General features: G+C 36.5%; 1 protein-coding gene and 1 non-coding gene across 42 annotated transcripts in view; both read left to right on the forward strand.

Moving 5' to 3' along the window:
• Positions 1-22,624, forward strand: part of SEC31A (SEC31 homolog A, COPII coat complex component) — a 71,234-nt gene extending 48,610 nt beyond the window's left edge. For 9 of the 41 annotated variants that reach the window (XM_015068082.3, XM_015068092.3, XM_015068090.3 and 6 more), the window contains 9 exons: positions 210-302; positions 979-1,105; positions 2,674-3,015; positions 9,559-9,597; positions 11,227-11,285; positions 12,539-12,802; positions 15,328-15,447; positions 20,901-20,972; positions 22,036-22,624. In XM_015068082.3, the coding sequence (XP_014923568.1) occupies positions 210-302; positions 979-1,105; positions 2,674-3,015; positions 9,559-9,597; positions 11,227-11,285; positions 12,539-12,802; positions 15,328-15,447; positions 20,901-20,972; positions 22,036-22,215 (1,296 nt within the window). In that variant the 3' untranslated portion in view covers positions 22,216-22,624. The remainder of the gene's footprint in view (positions 1-209; positions 303-978; positions 1,106-2,673; positions 3,016-9,558; positions 9,598-11,226; positions 11,286-12,538; positions 12,803-15,327; positions 15,448-20,900; positions 20,973-22,035) is intronic. The other 32 variants (XM_015068096.3, XM_053217189.1, XM_053217186.1 and 29 more) reach the window with 9 other exon arrangements.
• Positions 19,017-19,123, forward strand: LOC113600863 (U6 spliceosomal RNA). The gene has a single exon (XR_003421958.1). It is a non-coding gene; the product is annotated as a U6 spliceosomal RNA (small nuclear RNA).
• Positions 22,625-23,392: the final 768 nt, after the last annotated feature.

Raw genomic sequence — 23,392 nt, forward strand, 5'->3', positions numbered from 1 at the left:
TGCCTCCCTCTCCCTGTTTTGTTGTGAATGTGTTTTTCTTTTGGAATCCCAGCTACCTTGAAAGCAATTGCCTGACTAACATATGCTATCTTGCTACTCTTATTTTTTGCTTTGCATCTGGCTGTTAATGCCTTCTGGGTGTTTTTTTTTCTTCTTTTAACATTTTTATTTTTTATTTTCTGTGATTGGTATTTCTTTGTTCAATTCAGGTTAGAATTGCCCCTACTGTCACTACCTGGAGTAACAAAACTCCTACCGCCCTTCCCAGCCATCCACCTGCAGCCTCTCCCTCTGACACACAGGTATATCCTTCATTATTCATCTTTGAGCAGAACTCTGCTCACTTAAATATATATATAGTTAAATATTCTCTACCCCCCTTTTCTTAATTTCCCCTTCCCCCATTTGTCCGCCTGCTTATTGCATTTTAATGCTTTAGGATGCAAGAAGTTTCTGGACAATTAGTTTATTTTCTTCTCCCTCTCCTTTTGCAGTTCTAAATTGACCTCAGCTAGAAAAATATCAACTAAAGTTCTAACAATGGTTTAAATCTGATTTCACTGAAAATTTTCTTTTTTCTTTCTTCTTTGTTTTTGAGCATTGCAGAAATTGAAGAGAAACGAAAGTTCCCTTGTGGCATTTATACTTATATTTCCAAAGTGTGGATGGAATTTAGTAGAGATGGAAAATCCTGGTGACTTATTATAAATATCATTGACACTGTTTTGTGAAGTTATTAGCATCTGTTGCCATTTATTGCAATTAATACTTTAGACCTGTCTGATCTTTAAATCACTTAGAATGTGTTGCTCAGAAAATGTGTTCTAAAGAAGACAGAATGTGCAAAGTGCAGTGTTTCTTACACAGTAAAGTTAAAAAAAAAAAATAAACGGTTCCGTTTCAGAGATTATAAATCCATCTGGTAAGATTTTTGGTTCCAAATGTAATCCTCCCTTTTATCATATTCTCATTTCCTAGGGAGAAAATCCTCCACCTCCAGGTTTCATAATGCACGGAAATGTTAATCCAAATGCGACCACAGCTCAGCTTCCCACATCTCCAGGTCACTTGCACACCCAGGTACCACCTTATCCACAGCCACAGCGTAAGTAGTGTGACCCTGAAGTCCTTGCACAACAGCATGTCTTACCTAATGTAGTAACATTTTGCTTTAAAGCTCCAAACCCATGATCAAATCAGTTTTAACAAGTAAAGAAAGAACTGTGTAGGACTTGAGAGGGAGAAACACAGTTTCCCTAGGTGACATCCCTAATTAGCATGCTTGGAACCAGCCTCCTATGTCAGTCCATTCAGAACAGTTGGCTCCTGTTCCTGAGCAATTACTAAGAACAGTGAATTGTCCCATGATTTTGTATTAAAAAACAGAATTTTTGAAATGATTTTGTTATATATTCTTTCCTTTCAGCAAGATGACACAAACCATTTTTGGAAAAATGGTTCCAAGGGACATTTCAATATCCAATATCTCCCCTGCCCCCATGTACAACCTGCTTGACTATCAACAGCCTGCACCCCAGTAGAACATTTGTTATAGTAGTGAATCTGCATTGACACATCATTATCGCCCAAAGTCCATAGTTTACTTTAGTGTTCTCTCTTGTGTTGAACATTCTATGAATTTCGACAAATGTATGGTAATAACATGTGCCCACCATTGGCTTTTGTTTTTTAGAAAATATTTGCACTTATAAAGTAAAATATCACCACTATTTTAAAATTTACATGAAGAGAAAAAAAAATCTCCAAGGAGAAAATTATATGATTAAACAACTATTACAAAAGCAAGAGGCCACTGCCTAGTAAGAACTAATCTTAATAAGCACGTTCTATGCTAAAGTGGATATTCTTACTTAACATGAATACAGATTTGACACAATTTTTCACTCATGAAAATGCTGTCTTCAGAGTAGAACAAGTACAGTTCTAGTAGATTTACTCTGTAGAGGTCCATACCTACCCCTGGTCATGAAAAATGTGGTAATATTCTCTAATCTGGGCTCAGGTCTTTGCATCAAAACATTAGTTGGCTGCCTGAATGCTTACTAACCAACTGTGTATAGTATATGAAATACTATGTAGTAATTGTTTTGTCAGGGATCTTAAAGAGTTGGCTGTTAATCTGGAACTAAGCTCAAAATCACAATGTGAGTAGCTGATTAGTTTACTAGATGTTGGAGAAGGTATTTGATTCATAACAATAGTGCTCACCCTACAATTCTTCCGGTGGAGGAGATGTTGAGCCGCCAGCAAAGTCCCTGTAATTTACTGTAACGGGGAGTGCTTGGGACGTGTAATTCCTGCATGGTTCCATCTGGTGGCTAGTCAGTGTCACTGCAGTCTTTTCTCAGGCACAGGAAGTCTGAGAAAAGGGTCGGTCTTTCAGTGTTTGGGTTTGATGATTGAAAGATTTTCATAGCCAGAAGCAGTCTGGAGATGGCATATTTCCCATATTGATCCAATGGGTATATTTTAGTATATTTAAGGGTATCCAAGTCATCAAAAGCATAACATATAAGGGTTAATATTTGGTTGTAGCTTATTGTTCTAATAATAATGACAAAAATAATTTCCATAGAATGAGATAACTGGTTTTTTGTTGCTGTCAATAAACTTATAACTAATTAAAATTTCTGTTTCTTCTCCTTGGTGTAGCTTATCAACCAGCCCAGCAGTATTCCTTCGGAACAGGGGGGTCAACAATGTATCGACCTCAGCAGCCCGTTGCTCCTTCTGCTTCAAACGCTTACCCTAACACCCCTTACATATCTTCTGCTTCTTCCTATTCTGGGCAGTCTCAGCTGTACGCAACACAGCCCCAGGCCTCTCCACCTACCTCCAGCTCTGCTGCTTCTTTCCCTCCTCCCCCTTCCTCTGGAGCATCCTTCCAGCATGGCGGACCAGGAGCTCCACCATCATCTTCAGCTTATGCACTGCCTCCTGGAACAACAGGTACACTGCCTGCTGCCAGTGAGCTGCCTGCGTCGCAAAGAACAGGTCTGCGCTTGAAAGGGATTTGGTTTGGCTCCCTCCTTTATTTTTTCATGAACACGTGGGTGGATGGAGGGGAATTATGTCTGACTCTTTGTAAACTGAGTAATCTGAGGTGTTGAGTTTTTATCACAAATTCTGAAACTATTTCTAAAAGTGTGATCATCCCATAATGAACTTTAGTTGCTAAATGAGGAAAACTTTAGAGCTTCAAAAGGGTAAGAGTATATAATCTGCCACTAAATGTAAAATAAGTGGTAAGAAATTAATTGGCAAGATAAGTGGTGTTTGGAACTAGGTTTAATTGACACTAATTTCTTTAGAGCCAAACTTTGCTCTGTTCTTATTGAGAAGTTTAGCATTTTTAAAATTATTTGTGCCTTAAGCCCATTCATGGAGATTAAACATGGTGATTGTATATAATTTTATAGTTATGTTTATTTATAAAGATGAGGGATCTGGATATGCTTATCTAAAGGAAAAGAGTGAGAGAACACAACTCTGACGGAGGATCTCTAATGAGACAGCAGAAGAGTAGAAAGTCTGTGGACAGTAGTGCAGCGATTCTTCATTAGGGCAGCACCACCCTCAGATAGTTTAGGGGAATTTCAAGGATTCGATAGATAGTCTAACAGTGTAGTCATGCCTGAAGTTTTCTAATGAAAACCATAATCTTAAATTATTATTATAATGAGATACACGTTTTCTAAATTCTTATCTCATTTTATAATTAGAGCATTACATTAATTTTTTATGGGGAGGTTTTATTATCTGGTTTTCATTTTGACCCCTACCAAAAGGGGCCTCAAAGGCATGTGTTATAAAAAGGGATCGATGAATCAGGGTTAGGGACCACTAACCATACTGGTTAAGAATGCAGGCTTTGGAATTCAATCTCCTGGGTTTGTACCCCAGCTTTGGCTAAGTTACTTAAACTTCTTCAAGCCTCCATTTCCTCAGAATAATATTAATACCTGCTCATAAGCTCATGAAGAACATTGAATGCATTAATACATTAAAGCATTTGGGGATAGTGACTGTAAAGTTGGCTGTGATTACACAAAACCTGACTCAAAATTAGAGCTCTGTGCCTTTTAGTATTTGAAAATAGTTTCCCTTTTAGATTATAACCGATGTTTTTGAACTAAAGGAACAAAGAGATGAATGAATCTTGCTTTGCTCCTAATACTTTAGTTGCTTCTGGGGCGTCCAGTATGTATGTGTGTGTGTGTGTATATATATATATATTTTAAGCAGTAGCTATAATTACTGAAAACAATTATAAAATAGGATCTATTGAAGAAATATTCTATTCTAACAAAGTCTCATGAATGCAGAATTATATACCTATCACCTTTCTTCTCTGATATATAAAGGCCAGAGTACCAAAAATCTCACACATACATGCGTGCACATGTGTGCATGCGCGCACACACACACACACACACACACACACACACAAATATCTCTATCACCCTTCACTGCACAAATAAAATTTCTGTAACTTTCAATATAAATAGTTCAGTAGATTGATATTTTAGAGAGGAGTGCTAATTCAGTCGTAGAGTTCAAAAATTACCTTCTGAAACCTCAATAGTGAAGATAGTATCTATTCTGAATAGTTGGGTAATAGAGTTCTTGACTGAAAGATGAGTTCCAGAAAATTCCCACTTTAAAGTGGTGCAGGGAAATAGAGAGGTGAGTCATCATTTACTGGACATACACTGGACATGTACCATCATTTGCCATATATTTTCTTATTTAATTATCAGAGCCATGAGAAATAGAAATGTTTTTTTTAGTTGACATGAGGAAACTTGGTTTCCTAGGAGTTAAACTCATGGTTGCATGATGATAGTCTCCAAGTTGAGATACAAACCCAGGTCTCTCAGTCTATAAAGCCTAATAAGTTCATTCTTCTTTACCAGATGGTCTAGTCCTGATATAAGTCATAGAAGTAGTTATCAATGTTAGAATTACAAAAATCCTACAACAACACTGTTTTAGGTATTTTGTTACTTCATCATCTAAGTTAAATATTTGCATGGGTATTCTTAAGCAAAAGTGTATTTGGCCTTGAGATAAAGTCTTTGCTTATATACAAAGTAACAGATTGTTCTAACCTGGCTGAGAAACAGAGTGACTAATAGGAAGAAGAAGCAAACATTTTTCAGTATTCAGCATGTTCTAAGCCAGCTGCTTTGTTACCTCTTGCCTGTTAATAGTCCCCTGTATTTTACCATATTTTATTTTTTGATTTCCTAAAAATGTTGTTTACAGTGTACAAATAATTGTGAATGAAAATTTTCTCTTCTTTTTTATGGGTCTCATATCATATGGTTCTCTATCGGACTTGGGAATTCCGTTTGTCCAGTGGATAATTTTGACAGACACTAGGGTTTGCAAGACCTGTAACTGTTCGTGAGCCTCCAAATTATGCCTGAGGCTCAGAAAAACTAATGTTGCAAATACCAGAACATTCATTGAGTTAATTCTTAATGGGTACTTGTTTGGTCTATAATCAGAATTATTCCAGGCACAGGTAGGGAGACAGAAGTGAACAGTACATTTCTAGTGAACATCACATAGCTTTGCTGTAAGTTGGAACATAACGTTTATATTTGGCCCAAATTTTGGAAAGCTTTATGCCAGGGCAAGAAGTTGATAGTTCATACAGTAGGCAGGAAAGTTCACGAAGGAGTTTGAACTGCTGAAAGGCATGGTTTTACTCTCTAGGATAATTAGGATACTGTCTATGACTTTTTCCCTGTCCTGATTTAATCTGTGCTTATTATTACTAAAGGAGAGCACTTTCAAATATGAAGGCCTTAGAATTTTACTCAAAAAATTATTTTCTGATAAAATGACCTTCAGGCTGTCATGAAGCTGTCTTTGAGTAAACATTATTGATTTTATTAAACCATGGAAAATTTAATTTAGGTATATAGTCTCATACTTTGTCACATAGAAGTCTTGAAGGGGCATAATGTTACATATTTTCATAGAACAGTGTTCTGAAAATTTTTTTTTAATTTTCGTAAATATTCCTTACTCAAATTATAAGTACCTGTTTTATCTTGTGTCATTGGAAAATGACCTCAAGGATTCATGTCTTTCTAAACTTTAATTTTTAATTTCATGACCCTCTTGTTTTTAATGTGACATGCTAGGCTTATAGGGGAAATGGGAGGTTAAGAAGGATGCTCTGTTCTTTCTCAAATTGTCTGTTAGCCAAAATTCTTCATATCACTGCACTAATAAAGAATCCACCGAAAAGTATCTTAGCCAGTGCATATAGCACATTTTGCTTCTGCTGGAATACCTAAGAACGTTCCGAGTGAGAAGTGGGATTCAAGTAAAGATGGTACTCAGCTGCACTCCTGTATATGTGGGACCATGTGGTTCCTTCTTCCTTCCCCAAAGATACTGGAGAACTAAACCTTACACTAAAGTGGATAAAGATCTCCAGTAACATGCCATATTCAATTTTTAAATTAATTTTCCCTTGATTTTTATTAATTTTTCACTGTAGGATTTTTAAAGACTCAAAATATTATAAAGAATAAAATTTAAATGATCTATAATTCTACCGCCCAAATATTACCAGTGATAATATAGGTTTATTTATTCTTTTCGTACACATATATACATATATCTATGTATGTCTATATGCATCTATTAAAAATATTTTTAATGTGGTAAATATACTAACATAAAATTTACCATTTTAACCATTTTTATGTGTATAGTTCAGTGACATTAAGTACGTTTACATTGCTGAAGAACCATTGCCACTTATCTGTCTCCAGAAGTTTTCATCATCCCACACTGAAACTATGTACTCATTAAATAACTCCTTGTTTCCCCCAGCCCCAGGTAACCACTGTTCTACTCTCTCTCTGTATTTGACTACTCTAGGTACCTCATATAAGTGGAATCATACAATATTTGTCCTGTTTTGACTGGCTTATTTCACGCTCTCCAATATTCATGTATCAGAATTTCTTTACTACTTAAGGCTGAATAATATTTCACTGTATTATATTGCACATTTTGTTTATCCATTTATCTGCATGTGGGCATTTGAACTATTGTGAATAATGCTCTTTGAACACAGGTATACACATATCTGTTCAAGTCTTTGCTTCCAGTTCTTTAGGATATATACCCAGAAATGGAATTGCTGGATCAAATTCAATATTCAGTATTTAAATTTTTGAGGAAGCATTATACTGTTTTCCACATCTACACCACACTTGTTTTCTGTTTGTTTGGTTTTTTTCTTTCTTAATTCTAGCCATTCTAATGGGTAGTATCTCATTGTGTGCATGTATTTTTTTTTTTTTTTTTTTAACATTTCTTTATTGTTGAGAGAGTGTGAGCAGGAAAGGGGCAGAGAGAGGGAGAGACACAGTATCTGAAGCAAGTTCCAGGCTCTGGGATGTCAGCACAGAGCCTGATGTGGGGCTCGAACTCATGAACTGTGAGATCATAACCTGAGCTGAAGTCAGGTGCTTAACCGACTCAGCCACCCAGGTGCCCCTATTTTTAAAGAATTGAGATCATAATACACATATATACACACACAATTTTACATCTTACATTTTTTCTTAATATTACACCATGAACCATATTTTTCATGCCTTTAAAGTCATGTCATGTTTTAAAAAGAGAGATTTATCTTCATTTTATAGTTTTTTGAAAGAGTAAAAAGATTCTCTTTATAGTTTTATGGGAGAATTATGTCTAAGATTAGATTATGCTGTATTGATTTATTTTCAATGACTGTTCTATGTTGATTTTTTAAAAATGTTGACCAGGAGTAACATTTTGCATATCTATAATGAACCTCCGTAATGCTGTTTCCTAGAGATATTTATTTTGTTCATGTAGTTTGCTTTACCTAAGGTTGCTATTAAGGCGTATTTACAGAGGTCAGTTTAGCTGTGTTTTTAAAAAGTCATATTTAAACAGTCAATTTAAAGACATGAAAGTGAAAAAATTCAAAAGCGAATTATAGCTGAGACAAAACTGCATTAAATTGATAAGAGATTTGAACAAGGATTATCTGGGCTGAAATAAAAATGGCTAAATATATTGCATGGTTGGACATTGGGAGGAGTCAGTTAGGCATATATTTGGGGGAGAACTTTGATTATTGTACAATTGTTACTTTCTATTCAACAAGACATTCTCCACCCTCAAGTTATGTGAGCTACCCCACTGGCTATGTACTCCTGCTGCAAGTCTTTTTGTTTCTAATTTGGATTGTCATTCCTAATTTTGAATTTGATTTGATTTCATCATAAATTTGGAATCATTTTACAAAAGGGTTGTATGACCCCAAACAAAAGTTTGCTCCACAAACTTTTTGTGCTTACAGTTTTTGAAATTTCCGGATACCCTCCCAGGCTTTAATACCCAGGGCTTAAGTCACTGCTATGAGAGATTAGAGGGAAAACTGCAAGCTATGGGGTTACCTCTCCACCTCACAATTTCTCTGAGGCACGTGCCTCTTGAGTAGAACTCAAACCGAATTGAACTCATTAATTGCTATACTCTCTTGGTTCTTCTATCCCCAAAGGAAGATAGTTCAATTTTCGTAAGTTACATATGCATATAATATACCTCCGCTGCATACTTTTGATTTGAGGCTGGGCCTGGCCTGACCCTGAATATCTGATAATAATATCTGATAATTTTGGCATTGCTATGTTAGTTTTCACCCTTTTCTTTTCATGTCCACTGCCAGAAACTTCAGTTCCCTTAAGAGATGTAGTTGTTTCTGAAAGACCTGTGCTCCACAGTCTACAAATCCATATATTCTTACAGAAAAGACCATATTGGATGGTTACATATTTATTGGGCCTGTTCTCATTCATGTTTCTATTCATGGTGTGACATGAATTACATGAAATTACAGTTTCATCAGGGTGCAGGCCCCTGTTGCCTCCTAAATCTAGCAGTAAAGTGGCACCACCTTGCTAAAGCCTCCCATTTTTCATTAAGTCCCCACTAAAAGAGTGCTTTGGCCAGCAGCATTGGCATTACCTGGGAGCTAGCTGGAACAATAGAATCTCAGGCCTTTCCCTGTACTTAGTATGAATTAGAATCTGCAGTTTAACAAGATCGATCTCTCAGCTGATTTTGATTCACAGCTTTAAATAGTACCAAATGCTCTCCCCCCACACACAGTGATATTACTGATCAAGTAGTAGAAAAAAATTCCATGCAAACAGGGAAATATTTCAAGTAGGCAGGAAAATTTTTTTCTTAAAAGAGACATGTAGCGCAGGAAGAGAAAAAAAGTAATGTTTAAGAGTTAATTGGATCTGGCATAACCTAGATGAATTCAATTTACCCAAAAGCTGATTACTTTCTTAATTAGATAAAAGACATTTCACATGACTTGACTAAAAAGTTTCTTTCCTTTATAAAATTAGTTTTTTCTTTTTTGGCTTGATGGAGGGAGAAGAAGCAATTACAAAATGAGTTTAGAATGTTTTTCATGATAATACTGTTTAAGTGACTTTTACATTTTGTCTGCAGAAAATCAGTCTATGCAAGACCAGACACCTATGTTGGAAGGTGAATTAGTTATAAAATATACCTCTGGAAATTTTTCAATCATTTAATATAGTTAATGAATGGACATTCACAATAATGCATGTGAACCTCAAAGTTGATGATGTTCGGAATGTGATCAGTATCATTTTTTAATTTGGGTTCTTAATCAAATCAAATCTTAGAGTTGATTGAATTAACATGGTGACACCAGTAGCTTTAAATCATTAAAGTCGTCTATTTTATATAATCATAAAGACCATGACCATATCAAGATTGTCTTAGCTATGAGTAAGATTAGAAGGTGATGAGAGAGATTTGAATGATTCTCTGTGCAAGCCCAGAACTTTAAGAATTTGTTAAGCAGATAGCAGCATGTAGTTTAATGTTTTGTAATTAGCTCTTCAATGTTTTGAGGCTCTTTTGGAATTCTGTTTCCTGGTAAACTTGTAGAAAATTAATTCCATTTTTAGAATCAAGGCAAATGAGGGATGCCTGGCTGGCTGGCTCAGGGGTCGTGAGTTTGAGCCACACATTGGGTAAAACAAATTTTAAAAATAAATAAACTTTTTAAAAAATCAAGGGAAATGAGTACATGCTGGTTAGAAGATCTTATTTTTTAAAAAGTTTCTATGACATTATGTATGGATCACAGGTTCTTTTGTCTAAGCAATTTTGTTGTGATTTCATATCATGGATATCAGTAGAATAAGTAAAAGGTAAAATACTGAAAGAATGTTTAATTTGTTAAAAGAGGAGTAATTTTTGGTCTTTAAATATACAACATACACAAAATTCAATGAAATGTAAAATGATTATATTTTGATTTTGAAATTATCTTTATTTCTGGCACGTTTTCTTTAAACATACTGGCATTAAGATACTTAATGAATTCTGCTACTGATGTCTGTTTTTCACTTTGAGATGAAGATTTGGGGGCAGGGGGTGCGTGTAGAGGAAATTTACTAACGTTGACAGTAGTTTAATTTTATATTTGCTGCCAATCTGGAATTTTTTTTGTGTGGCATTAAAAAAAATCTTATCACAGATACCTGAATGCTTTTTTATACTTTATAAGTAACTCTTAAGGGAAGGATGATGAAATTGCTGGTGTTGTGTAATTGGGACCCAGTTTGGTTTTTTTTTTTTTTTTTTTTTGACACTGTTTCTACCATGTGGATAGTTTGCTTATGTTCAATTGCTTATATTAAATTACTCTCTTGGGAAGTAGGAGATTGTTACTTTTATTTTATTTTTTAGTATGCTGAATACATCAAGGTTTTTGTTTTTTTAGCAGATTCAGGTGATTTATTTTTTCTTTATTACAAGAGAATTCTTAACTGATTTGAAAGTTATATACCAATATAGACATAAACACTTCACCATCCCTAAATTTAGTACAGCTCTTTCACTTTCAATGGAAATAATGTCAAGTTATCTTGCCTCCTAAGCCAAGACCTTGTGAATATTTGAGGGAATGAGTTTGTGAATCCAGGGCTACAGAGTGATCCCCACACCTGAGCTGGTAAAACCTTTGTGATGGTTATCCTCAGGTTAGTTAAGGCAGAATTTGAAGGTACTATGCGATGGATACAATTTAGTTGTCCTCTTTTCAGAATTCTAAAGGAAAATGCTCTTTATTATCTGTTATAGGTCCTCAGAATGGTTGGAATGATCCTCCAGCTTTGAACAGAGTACCCAAGAAGAAGAAGGTACCAGAAAAAGATGTCCATCCAGTTGCCTACAGATGTTCTTTAATCATGTAGCCACCTGGAACATACTACCTTTCACTGATCCTTTTGAAGGCAAAGCTTACTGACTGATAGGTTTAAAGTGCATTTCAGCTTGCATCTTCTCCATGAAGGGAAGGAAAGAAAGTTAAAAACAGTACAGTGGTGTGAATTTAACTTCCTTTAGAAGAGAAGATGTAGGGGCGCCTGGGTGGCTCAGTCATTTAAACGTCTGACCTCGGCTCAGGTGATGATCTCGCAGTTTGTGAATTCAAGCCCCATGTCAGGCTCTGCGCTGACAGCTCGGAGCGCCTGCTTCAGATTCTGTGTCTCCCTCTCTCTCTGCCCCTCCCCTGTTCGTGCTCTCTCTCTCTCTGTCTTTCTCTTTCAAAAATATATAAGTAAACATTAAAAAGAAGATAAGATGTAAATTTCTAACAGGTTTCTTTCAAAGAATAGGAAACAAATTTTCCAGTGATTTTTATGTCTTTTAGGGGTTCCAACAGTAGTCAGGAATTTGGTAATTATATTTTGGACTATTTTTGTTTATCACATATAGTATGAATGAAGAAATCACCTTGTAGCTGAGCGTTGTTTAAATGTCAGTAACTGTTGACAGCCATTAAAGCAGAAGTTAAGATTCTTCTTCTTTCTCCCCAAACATTTCTACTTTTTTTTCTTTTTTACTCACCGTGATGTCCTTTTCTCAAATATAGTAGGGAGAGGTCATAACAATAAAATTGGGAGACACTAAATGAGCAAAAAAACAAAAAAAACAAAAAAAACCCCCAAATTTAGGTTAATAATAATCAGAGATTGAATTTAATCTACTACTTTTAATATGATTGAATTGATAGTTAATGTCTATTTAGTGATCTAGGAAAAGGGTATTACATCTTGGTCACATTAAATATAAACACACATTATCTGATTCCACTATTGCTAGATATAATTCTCTAGACTTTGAGATCCTCTTTCAAAAACACCAGGTGTTGGCTCCCCATACGAGGGTAAGTGTGGAAGGCAAAGGGGAAACTGAGAGGTCCAGTTTTGAGTTCCCCACCCCTCTGAGCCAGATTAGCTCTACTTTTACGTTTTACTGTAGAATTCTGCATAAAATTTCATTTGAAAAAATATTCTACTATTAAAAAAATTTTTTTAAACCTTATTTAAAGGTGAGGAAATTGTACCTTTTTTTCTTATGCTTAGTGTCTTTTATTTCTGTCTTTTAAAAGATACCTGAAAACTTTATGCCTCCTGTTCCCATCACATCACCAATCATGAACCCTTTGGGTGACCCCCAGTCACAGATGCTGCAGCAACAACCTTCAGCTCCTTTACCTCTGTCAAGCCAAGCTTCATTTCCACAGCCACATCTTCCAGGTGGCCAGACCTTCCATGGCATACAGCAACCTCTTGGTCAACCAGGCATGCCACCATCTTTCTCAAAGCCCAATATTGAAGGTGCCCCAGGGGCTCCTATTGGAAATACCATCCAGGTAACAAATCTGTGTTAATGGAATGAGGAGATGGCTCTATTTCAGTTCATTTTTTCTTTTTAATGTGTTAACTTTTATGTTTACACCTTTATTAATGAGCATCTAACTTTGGTTTCAATTAAGACAACCTAAGTAAAAAATAGTAACCCCCTTTTTTAAGATTGATCATGGATGGATATTATTTTTCAATTACATGCCATAAACTTTCTAGAAGAGGCTTTTATAATTGCTAGTGTATGTTTACACTAACTTGACAATTATATTTCATTTGACCTAATCAGTACCCACAATTTAAGATTAGTTGAATCTGTATTTTCAGCCAAGCTTGCTAAGCAGAAGCTATTTCCAAAGGGTTTTCCTTTTAAAATCTAAAATAAAAATGTAATGAGTTATATCATTTCTTGTGTATGTATAAGAGCTACTAATATACAGCTTTATCTTCAGCTGGAGATATAAATTTGTAGTTGCTATTCACATATAAACAGCTAGTTGGCACAGGGTTCTAGACGATGAAAAGTCAGATACAACCGACTTAAACATACAAAGATGAACATTTTGATCAGTTTGTGAAAAGTAAAGAGTTTGGGTCAAAGTTCAGCATGTGAAGGTGAAACAAATCCCTGCACAAAGTATAAAATTGGTTCTGTTTTTGTCTTTGGTTCATTGAAGTCAAATTTATAAAGGTTGTATCTCTATCACAAGAGTGTGCTTTACTATTAAGAGATAGTTCTGTCTAAGGAACTTCTAAATATTAAAAGTGGCGTTCTAAAAACCAGTGTTTTGATGGAGGTGGGAGGAGTTGTTTCTTTCCATAGGAATATAAATTACAAAGATGCATTGTTAATTTCTTTTCTTTTCTTTTCTTTTCTTTTCTTTTCTTTTCTTTTCTTTTCTTTTCTGATTACAAGTCTATGTTAGTTTGGGAAGCTACCCAGCCATTCACTTTTGTTTAGACTTTAGGTGCTCATGCAATACTCACCCAGACCAGAACCTCAGTTACCATCGAAAGGGAGAGCTTGCACAGATGTATATGTTCAGCCAGGCCATAATAGCCAGCTACCTGCCCACCTAGATGTCTCCAAGGCACCTCACACTCAGCATTTCTACAACCTTATTCATAGTCTTCCTCCCAAACCTGATCTTTTTTTGGTGTTTCCTATTTCAGTAAAATGGCATCATAATCCATATTCAATCTAGCCAAAAACCTGGGAATCATCTTTATACTTTTTTTCCTTTAATCCCTCTTTCAAATCTATCCCCAAATCTTGCTGATATTATTTTAAAATCTCTCTCAAATCCTTTATCCGCATACACTTCTAATCTGGCCCATGCTGCCTTCATTTCCAGTCTCTGGCAGTGCAGGAGCCTCTAACTGGTCTACAAGCATTGACTTTGATCATTGTATCTGGTCTTGTCTCCTCTTTGTTTAAAACATTGTTCTCAGGATAAAGACCAAATTATTTCACATTGTCTGGAAGCCCTTCAGCTTCATATTCCTCCTTGCTGTCTCTCTGCTTCAGCCACACTGGCCTCCTTTTAGTCCTCTTGTATCATGGTCCTTCCTTTGTACACATTCTTTCTCTGACACTCTAACTTCCCCATTTCACCAGTTAACTCCTACTTGTCTTTCTAATAGAATTTCCTGAAGAGAACTTTCCCCTCAGTTAAATTCCAGTTATATTGCCTGTTGGTTCCATTAATGTTAATTTATTAGCTATAAAATAGCAATGCAGTTGCTATTTTACATGTATTTATGGCATTTTATTATTTTACTTTTTGTTCAAGTAACATCTTTCATTAAAATGTAAGTATTTGTAAACTTGCTTTTTGTATGACATTTTAAAACTTCTTTTTCCTTCCTCTAGCTAAAAACTGCCAGAGAGCTGAGATCTTTTCTGAATTGGCTCACAAATACATAGCCAGTGCCTAGAACATAATTGCCGAATATTTTTTGAATGAATGTACTAATAAATCAGAACCCTAAACACTTAAACATACCTTCTTTGTTTTTCCATCTGTACGTTCAGTAACATCATGGTCTCTTCTATCCTAACTTTTGACTTAATCTTGCAGTTTGATAATAGCCCAGTTACCAACCTCCAAGAATAAATCAAAGAACATAAGAATGGAAAGATAAACAAAAATGAGCCAACAAGCAGAGCAAGCAGCCACTCTAAGTAGCCAGCTTTGTAACTGCCCTTAACTGCCCTTTTATTTCCTACCAGCATAGGTCTACAGTCTCCTTCCCATCAGGTATATACAATAGTGATCAACATATGTTCTGTAGTTCATCAAACTCTTTATATCCAATTCTGTTTTTCAAAATCAAAGCTGTAGGAGGAGTGTCTGTACCTTCTACTGAATATTTGATTTTCATTTCTACTTCTCCCAAGGGATTTCACATGTTAATTTGCCACAGCCTGTCTACAAGGTAGTTAGCTGGTTTCTCTTTATCACAGTTTCAGGGCTTTGCATATAGGTAGCTTTTGGTCATTTCTGGTCATTTGTGCTATTATTTCTTCCAGCATGTGCAGTCTTTGCCAACAGAAAAAATTACCAAGAAACCTATTCCAGATGAGCACCTCATTCTAAAGACCACATTTGAGGATCTTATTCAGCGCTGCCTCTCCTCAGCCACAGATCCTGTATGTATTTTTTTCTCATATTTTGCTTAATTAAAATAATCTTCAGGGCACCTGAGTGGCTTGGTTGGTTTGGCATCTGACTTCAGCTCAGGTCATAATCTCACAGTTTGTGGGTTCAAGCCCTGCATCGGGCTTTGTGCTGACAGCTTGGAGCCTGGAGCCTGCTTCGGATTCTGTGTCTCTGTCTCTCCCTCTCTCCCTCTCTCCCTCTCTCCCTCTCCCTCTCTCTCCCTCCCCCTCTCCCCCCTCCCCTCCCCCACTCATGCTCTGTATCTCTCTCTTAAAAAAAATAAACATTAAAAAAATTTTTTTTAATAATCATTTATAAAGCTCTTCTGTAATTGTATGAAGTCCTACAATATACTGCAAAAGTTTGTACAATAGTAATAAAATTAGCACTTGTGTACTTTGCTTTACATATAAAAATATAATTAATTTCTTTTATATATAAATTTATTTAATCCTTACAACAACCCCAGGGTAGGTAGATCTGTCATCTGTATTTTACAGATGACTAAGTTAAGACAAAAAGCAGTTAAGTAACACCCAAGGTCAGAGTCAGAATTCAAACCCAGTCTGGCTCCAGAATTTATGCTCTCAACCACTGTGCCGCATTGCCTTTCATCAGTAGACCTCATGTTTGGCACATAAATAGAACAGAATGGTGGTATATAAAAAATTCAGGTTAGAGACTTCTTTCTGAGCTTACTCAAAGCTTTTAAAAGTAGGTAGATAATCTTATATGTAACTTTGCAAAGATCTTAAAAATAGTTGTTTTCGATACTAGAGTCATATTCATAGTTAAAGCAACTGATTTTACTTAGTTTACCTAGAGGATGCCTGTGTATTGGCAACAACAAAAGTTCCACAAAGCTCTCTTGTTTTAGATGAAATCTCAGTTTCTGCCAGCAAACATTGAATATGTTTATTTAGCCACTGGCCACTTGTCTGCTTGAAAAACAGCTCCTGGAATTTGTTGTTTCATCAAACATTGAGTATTAATATGTGCAACTTTCTTCCGGTCTTTTGGAAGGCAGTTCCCTGTACTAAAAGTGTCAGGAAAGCAGAAGCAAGGAAAGGTTATCATAAATCTTCATGCCTAGCATTCTGGAAGTGATGGAAAGACTGAGCTAGGAACAGAGAGCAGATGAAGCAGATGGCCTAGTATACGCTGTCCCCTGTGCATACCTCTAAATAGAACACAGTCATTCAAAACTAAAAATGAAGGAAGACTCCAGCCCTCCTTCAGGCATGAATCAGTATAGAGAGGTTGAGAAGGCACATGGTACCCAGCCCAACTCAATAAATTTTTGTTGACTTTAAACTCCTCTAGGTCAACATCTTATCTTCGTTCTGGGTCCACAGGAGGCCTGGGCCAGATGAGAACCACAAAAGACAAACTGTTTCTGTAATTCCTGTACCTAGTTAGGGGAGAGGCCCTAATATGCTATCCCATCCAGGTGACTCCGCCACATTGGGGCAGGGATCCTACTGGTAGCTAGATGATACTAGCTTTGAGCAGGGACTGTAAGAGGTCCCCTCCTCACAAATAGCTGGAATCATTTTTACAGTATAGTTGTATTCCTATTTTCACTTTAGTTATGTTCATATAACAGAGCAATTTTGCCACATGACTTAGTTTCTAATGTTATCCTTAATAGCTTCATCTCTTCCTCTGCCCTCTTCTTTATTTTTTTTTTCTTTTAATTAGTTTCAGGTGTACCATATAGTGATTCAACAATTCTATACATTTTTCAATGCTCATGATAAGTGTACTCTTTAATCCCCATCACGTATTTCACCCATCCCCCCACCCCGTCTCCCCTCTGGTATCATTAGTTTGTTCTCTATAGTGAAGAGTCTGTTTCTTGGTTTGTCTCGCTTTTTCCCCCCCCCTTTGGTAGTTTGTTCTGTTTTTTGTTTTTTTTCTTTTTTGTGTGTGTTTATTTTTGAGAGAGAGAGAGAGACAGAGTGCGAGAAGGGGAGGGGCAGAGAGAGACAGTGACCCAGAATCTGAAGCAGGCCCTAGGTTCTGAGCTGTGAGCACAGAGCCTGACATGGGGTTTGAATTTACGAGCTGTGAGATCATGACTTGAGCCAAAGTTGGACGCTTAACCGACTGAGCCACCCAGGCACCCCTAGTTTGTTTTGTTTCTTAAATTTCACATCTGAGTGAAATATATGATATTTGTCTTTCTCTGACTGACGTATTTCACTTAGCATAACACCCTCTAGCTCTATCCATGTTATTGGAAATAGCAAAGATTTCATTCTTTTTATTACTGAGTAATACTCCGTTGTGTATGTGTGTGTATGTCTATATACATGTACATACCACCCCTTCTTTATCCATTCATCTATTGATGGACACTTGGGTTGCTTCCATAATTTGGGTATTATAAATAATGCTGCAATAAACATAGGGATGCATGTATCCCTTTGAATTAGTGTTTTTGTATTTTGGGGGTAAATACCCACTAGTGCAATTACTGGATTGTAGGGTAGTTCTATTTTTAACTTTTTGAGGACCGTTCATACTGTTTTCCACAGGTGCTGCACCAGTTTACATTCCCACTAACAGTGCAAGAAGGTTCCTTTTTTCCTACATCCTTACCAACACTATGTTGTTTCTTGTGTTTTTTATTTTAGCCTTTCTGATAGGTATGAGGTGATATGTCATTGTGGTTTTGATTTGCATTTTCCTGGTGATGAGTGGTGGTGAGCATCTTTTCATGTTTCTGTTGGCCATCTGTGTGCCTTCTTTGGAGAAATGTCTGTTCATGTTTTCTGCCCATTTTTTAATTGGATTATTTGTTTTTGGGGTTTGTATCAATTCTTTATAGATTTTGAATACTAACCCTTTATCAGATAGGTTATTTGCAAATATCTTTTCCCATTCAGTATGTTGCATTTTAGTTTTAACTGTTGAACGTTTCCTTCACTGTGCAAAAGCTTTTTATTTTGATGTAATCCCAATAGTTCATTTTTGCTTTTGTTTCCTGTGCTTCAGGAGACATATCTAGAGAAATGTTATGGCTGATGTCAGATAAGTTACTGCCTGTGCTCTTTAGGACTTTTATAGCTTTGGGTTTCACATTTAGGTCTTTAATTAATTCATTTTGAGTTTATTTTTGTGTATGGTGTAAGAAAGTGGTCCAGTTTCATTCTTTTGCATGTTGCCCTACAGTTTTCCCAACACTATTTGTTGAAGAGACCATCTTTTTCCGGTTGCATATTCTTGCCTCCTTTGTCGAAGATGGATTGGCCATACAATTGTGGGTTTATTTCTGGGTTTTCTCTTCTGTTCCATTGATCTATGTGTCTGTTTTTGTGCCAGTACCATACTACAGCTTTGCTCAGAATTGTGATACTTTCAGCTTTGCTTTTGTTTTTCAAGACTGCTTTGTCTATTTGGGGTCTTTTGTGGTTCCATATAAACTTTAGGATTATTTGTTTTAGTTCTGTGAAAAATGCTGTTGGGATTTTAATACATTAAAAAAATCATTCAGCACAATCAAGTGGAATTTATTCCTGGCATGCAAGGTGGTTCAGTATTCATAGATAAAACTTTGCTCGCTTCGGCAGCACAGATACTAAAATTGGACCAGTACAGAGAAGATCAGCATGGCCCCTGCCTGAGGATGACATGCAGTTCCGTGAATATTCACAGATGAATTGATGTGATGCATCACATCCACAAGAGAAAGGATAAGAACCATCTGATCATTTTAGTAGATGCAGAAAAAGCATTTGACAAAGTACAAAATCCATTCATGATAAAAACCCTCAACAAAGTAGATGTAGAGGGAACGTACCTCAACATAATAAAGGCCATGTATGAAAAACCCACAACTAACATACACGATGGGGAAAAGCTCCGAGCTTTTCCTTACTCTTCTTGTGACACGCTGACACTGTCCTGCAGCATACCCAGCGCGCGTCAGCACTCCTCTGCCTGGAATGCTGCCCCCATGTGGCTGCATTGCTTACTGCACACTTGCTCCAGGCTTCTGCTCCCGTGTCCCAGTAGCTTTCCAACCTTTCTTTACCGCCCGCACTCCAGCGCTTCTAGCCCTTCACACTGTTAGCTTTCCTTCCTGGCACTCATCACCATCTCATGTACAACATATTATTTATTTAGTATCTTTTTCCCCACCCAATAGAATCCGAGCTCCATGAGACATAAGCATGGCAAATAATAGGCACTCAATAAGTATTGAAGGGGCGCCTGGGTGGCTCAGTCGGTTAAGTGTCCGACTTCGGCTCAGGTCACGATCTCGCGGTCCGTTGAGTTCGAGCTGCGCATGGGGCTCTGTGCTGACCGCTGAGAGCCTGGAGCCTGTTTCAGATTCTGTGTCTCCCTCTCTCTCTGCCCCTCCCCTGTTCATGCTCTGTCTCTCTCTGTCTCAAAAATAAATAAATGTTAAAAAAAAAAAATTAAAAATAAATAAATAAATATATATATATATATTGAAGACCAGTGTCACCTCTAAGGTTACTGCATAATGTAGGTCATTAAGTTAATCACATTGTAATTGAAGCCGGTAATTTTAGCTTTAGAATAGTTTTCTTTCACTGGACTTCTAGTACGTGGATTGGGAGGTAGGAAGACTCCTTAATTTAAGAACTCATTTTACTACTTCCGTGTTAGTAATCTTAAGCCACCAGAAGATAATTTTCTTTTTTTCTTGGTGTTCTAACAGCTCAGAAAGAAGCAGAATTAACTATCAAATGGACTAAGTGTACAAGTAATATTAAAGTAGAAAGGTCAAAATAAGATTCCAGTTCACCTCTGTGTAAGCCTGCTAGCACCCATAATTTACAATAACTGTCCTTAGATCTTCTTTTCTGGTGTACAATGATGCATTGCTCCTCCAGATGGCCCTTCCTGCTTTTGTGAATAGTGCAGTTATACGTGCACACACCTTGTCAGATGAGCTTGCAGTCCACGTGAAATCCACCACTACTCCATCTTGCACTCCAGAAAGAAGCCCCTTATCCTTTTACCTTTCTCCCCCGACCCTCCCGTTAATAGGTTACTGAACTCTGTCTTTCAGTAATGGTCTTTCAGGTTTCTGGTTCATAGTTGCCTCTGTTTCTTTGTAAAATAAAGCTGGGCGCCTGAGTGGCTCAGTGGGTTAAGTGTGTGACTTTGGCTCAAGTCATGATCTCACAGTTTGTGAGTTTGAGCCCCGCATCGGGCTCTGTGCTGACAGCTCAGAGCCTGGAGCCTGCTTGGGATTCTGTGTCTCCCTCTCTCTCTGACCCTCCTCTGCTTGCTCTCTGTCTCTCTCTGTCTCTCAAAAATGAATAAATGTTAAAAAAAAATTTTTTTTTTTAAATGAAGCTGTTCAGCATGATGAGTGTCAGGGTTAGTGAAATGAGTTAAGGCAAAGTCTTTGGATTAAAGTTAACGTTCAAATATAACATCATCTGTTTTTCCTCTCCTGCAGCAAACCAAGAGGAAGCTAGATGATGCCAGCAAACGCTTGGAGTTTCTATATGATAAACTTAGGGAACAGACAGTAAGTTTGTGGGAAAAAGAAGGATCTATGATAATCATTTTTTCTTAGTAGCTAGTAAATGAGCATTTCACCAGCACACGTATGTAATGTATTTGGGGATAAAATTGTGGTGACAGTTATAGAATGGGCTTTCTCTAGCTAGAGTCTTAAATGTCATTTATTGGGGATGGGAGGGTAGTGGGGAGAGAGAGAGTATGTGTTTGTCAGGCAGGGGTATAGTTTTAACTCCTCTTGTAACAAAGAGTAGAAATACAGACTGACTTGTAGTGGCCCTGGGGTAACTGGTCTTCCGTTCATTATATATGTCCTGTATTGTTTCCATTTCAGCATTCTCTTCCCTACCCTCACATCAGTCCCATCACTTATTTCACAAGAACCAAACCAAAGGAAGTTGATGTAACAGTAGAAGTGGTGTGGTCCATGGACTGATCCAAAATAAATTCTTCCCTCAAAAGTATGGGCATGTAGGGCAAATAATGGGGGACAGAAACTATAGATTTTATGGTTTTAAGAGATGGTAGGATTACAAAAAACCGTTGAAAATTGATAAATTGAGTACCTGGTAAGAACTATTGTCCTACACATGCAGGTAGGCCACAAGTTCAAGATCTCTATTATAGACAAGGTTTGAGAATAAATAGGGTCCTTACTCTGAGATACAGTGATTAAGAATTTTTAAACTCCTTCATATACATGGGAAAATTTTTAAAAGGTATGAGGCTATATCTAAAATAATTGAAGAAGTAAAGCTCTTAAGTGGAGGAAGATGTTAGCATTTCAGCTCGGGGTGGAAATCTGGCTTCATTTCTATAAAAAAAAAAACAAAACAAAAACCTGGCTTATACATGTTCATAATTCATAATAGTTTCCTTACATAAATCATTTTGTCATGGTTCTACTTTATAACTTAAAGAGTTGCTTGGTCCAAGAAACTATTTCTAGAAATGCTAAATGGTTTATTTGCTTTTTTATAATATTTATTTTAAGTTCCTTTTAAATATCAGTGTTTATGGGAAATTCTTCCTTAATTTAATTTTTTCTCTTGATTCTACCTTTATTTCAGCTTTCACCCACGATCATCAATGGTTTACACAACATTGCGAGGAGCATTGAAACTCGAAACTACTCAGAAGGATTGACCATCCACACCCACATAGTTAGCACCAGCAACTTCAGTGAGACCTCAGCTTTCATGCCAGTTCTCAAAGTCGTTCTCACCCAGGCCAATAAGCTGGGTGTCTGAAAGGACATCTTTATTCCCAGCCCATATTGCCATTCTTCCAAAGAAGCATATTTTAAAAAATGTTAAGATATGGACCAATCCTCATTAGCATGTTTCCATAGCAGCCAGTCAAGAGCATTTACACTATTCCTGCAGATATACTCACCTTAGAACTGCTCAAAACCCAGGTGCTTTCTTTTGTTTTAATCTTTTATTGCCCATGACAATTTTCCTATTCTGCAAATAGTGTATTTCCTGGATTACACTAGTATGTTTTCCTGAAGTATTCTGATCAAATGTGGTTTTTAAAACCTCAGTATACTTTTTGGGAAAGAAGCATCTGGTTATGCATAAAGCAGAGCTAAAACTAAATTTCTTTCACATCCTCCCTACTTCCTCCATGTCAATCAGATTAAAGTGTGTAATCCTATTTTATGTGTGCGTAGTCTTTTTTTTTTAAAACAGCTGCTCACAGGTTAGTTTAATCCCTGTTTTTTTGTGTCTTTGGCTTCATTCCAGTCCTGAACAAATAACTAAATCTAGAAGCTGTTACATAGATTTTAGCAAATATTAATGAAAAGTGGGATCACTAGCTTTAAGTATCTATTGGAAAAGACTGAGCATTTTCATTCTGTAGAATTCATTGGACTTTCTTCTATTAATAAATGTTTTCAGTATTGAGTTTTAAGATTGAATTATCTCCATTTTATATTTAGAAATTCGTTCATCCATTTTTTTAAAAGTCACCCAGAATTCTGAGGTTTAAGTTTAGAAAGAAAACTTTAATTTCTATCAGCCTCCTGAATCAAAGGAAAACATTTATCAGCCAGTTTTTCTGTCAAGTGATTTTATTATAATTTTGTCTTAAGAAGAGTGCGATTAATAAAAGATAATGGTCCCCATAGAATCTTGAGAATTAAATACTAACAATTCTTCATTGTTACATTATGTAATTTTACCTAAGTATATTGGAAAACTAGAAAATAAATACTGTGACTACTATGGAGATAGAGTTGCTGTTTCAAGGATTAAGAGTAGCTCCAGTAAGAGTAGTTCATCAGGCTTTGTATGTCCTGAGTGAAATAGTTTGCAAGAACCTCTCGTTTTCTTTTGCTGGGATTCCCTACTTGCCAAATTAAACCCCTCTTTTAAAAATTAACCACTTGGGGCGCCTGGGTGGCGCAGTCGGTTAAGCGTC

This window comes from Acinonyx jubatus, chromosome B1 (assembly GCF_027475565.1).
Source record: "Acinonyx jubatus isolate Ajub_Pintada_27869175 chromosome B1, VMU_Ajub_asm_v1.0, whole genome shotgun sequence".
Taxonomy (NCBI): domain Eukaryota; kingdom Metazoa; phylum Chordata; class Mammalia; order Carnivora; family Felidae; genus Acinonyx; species Acinonyx jubatus.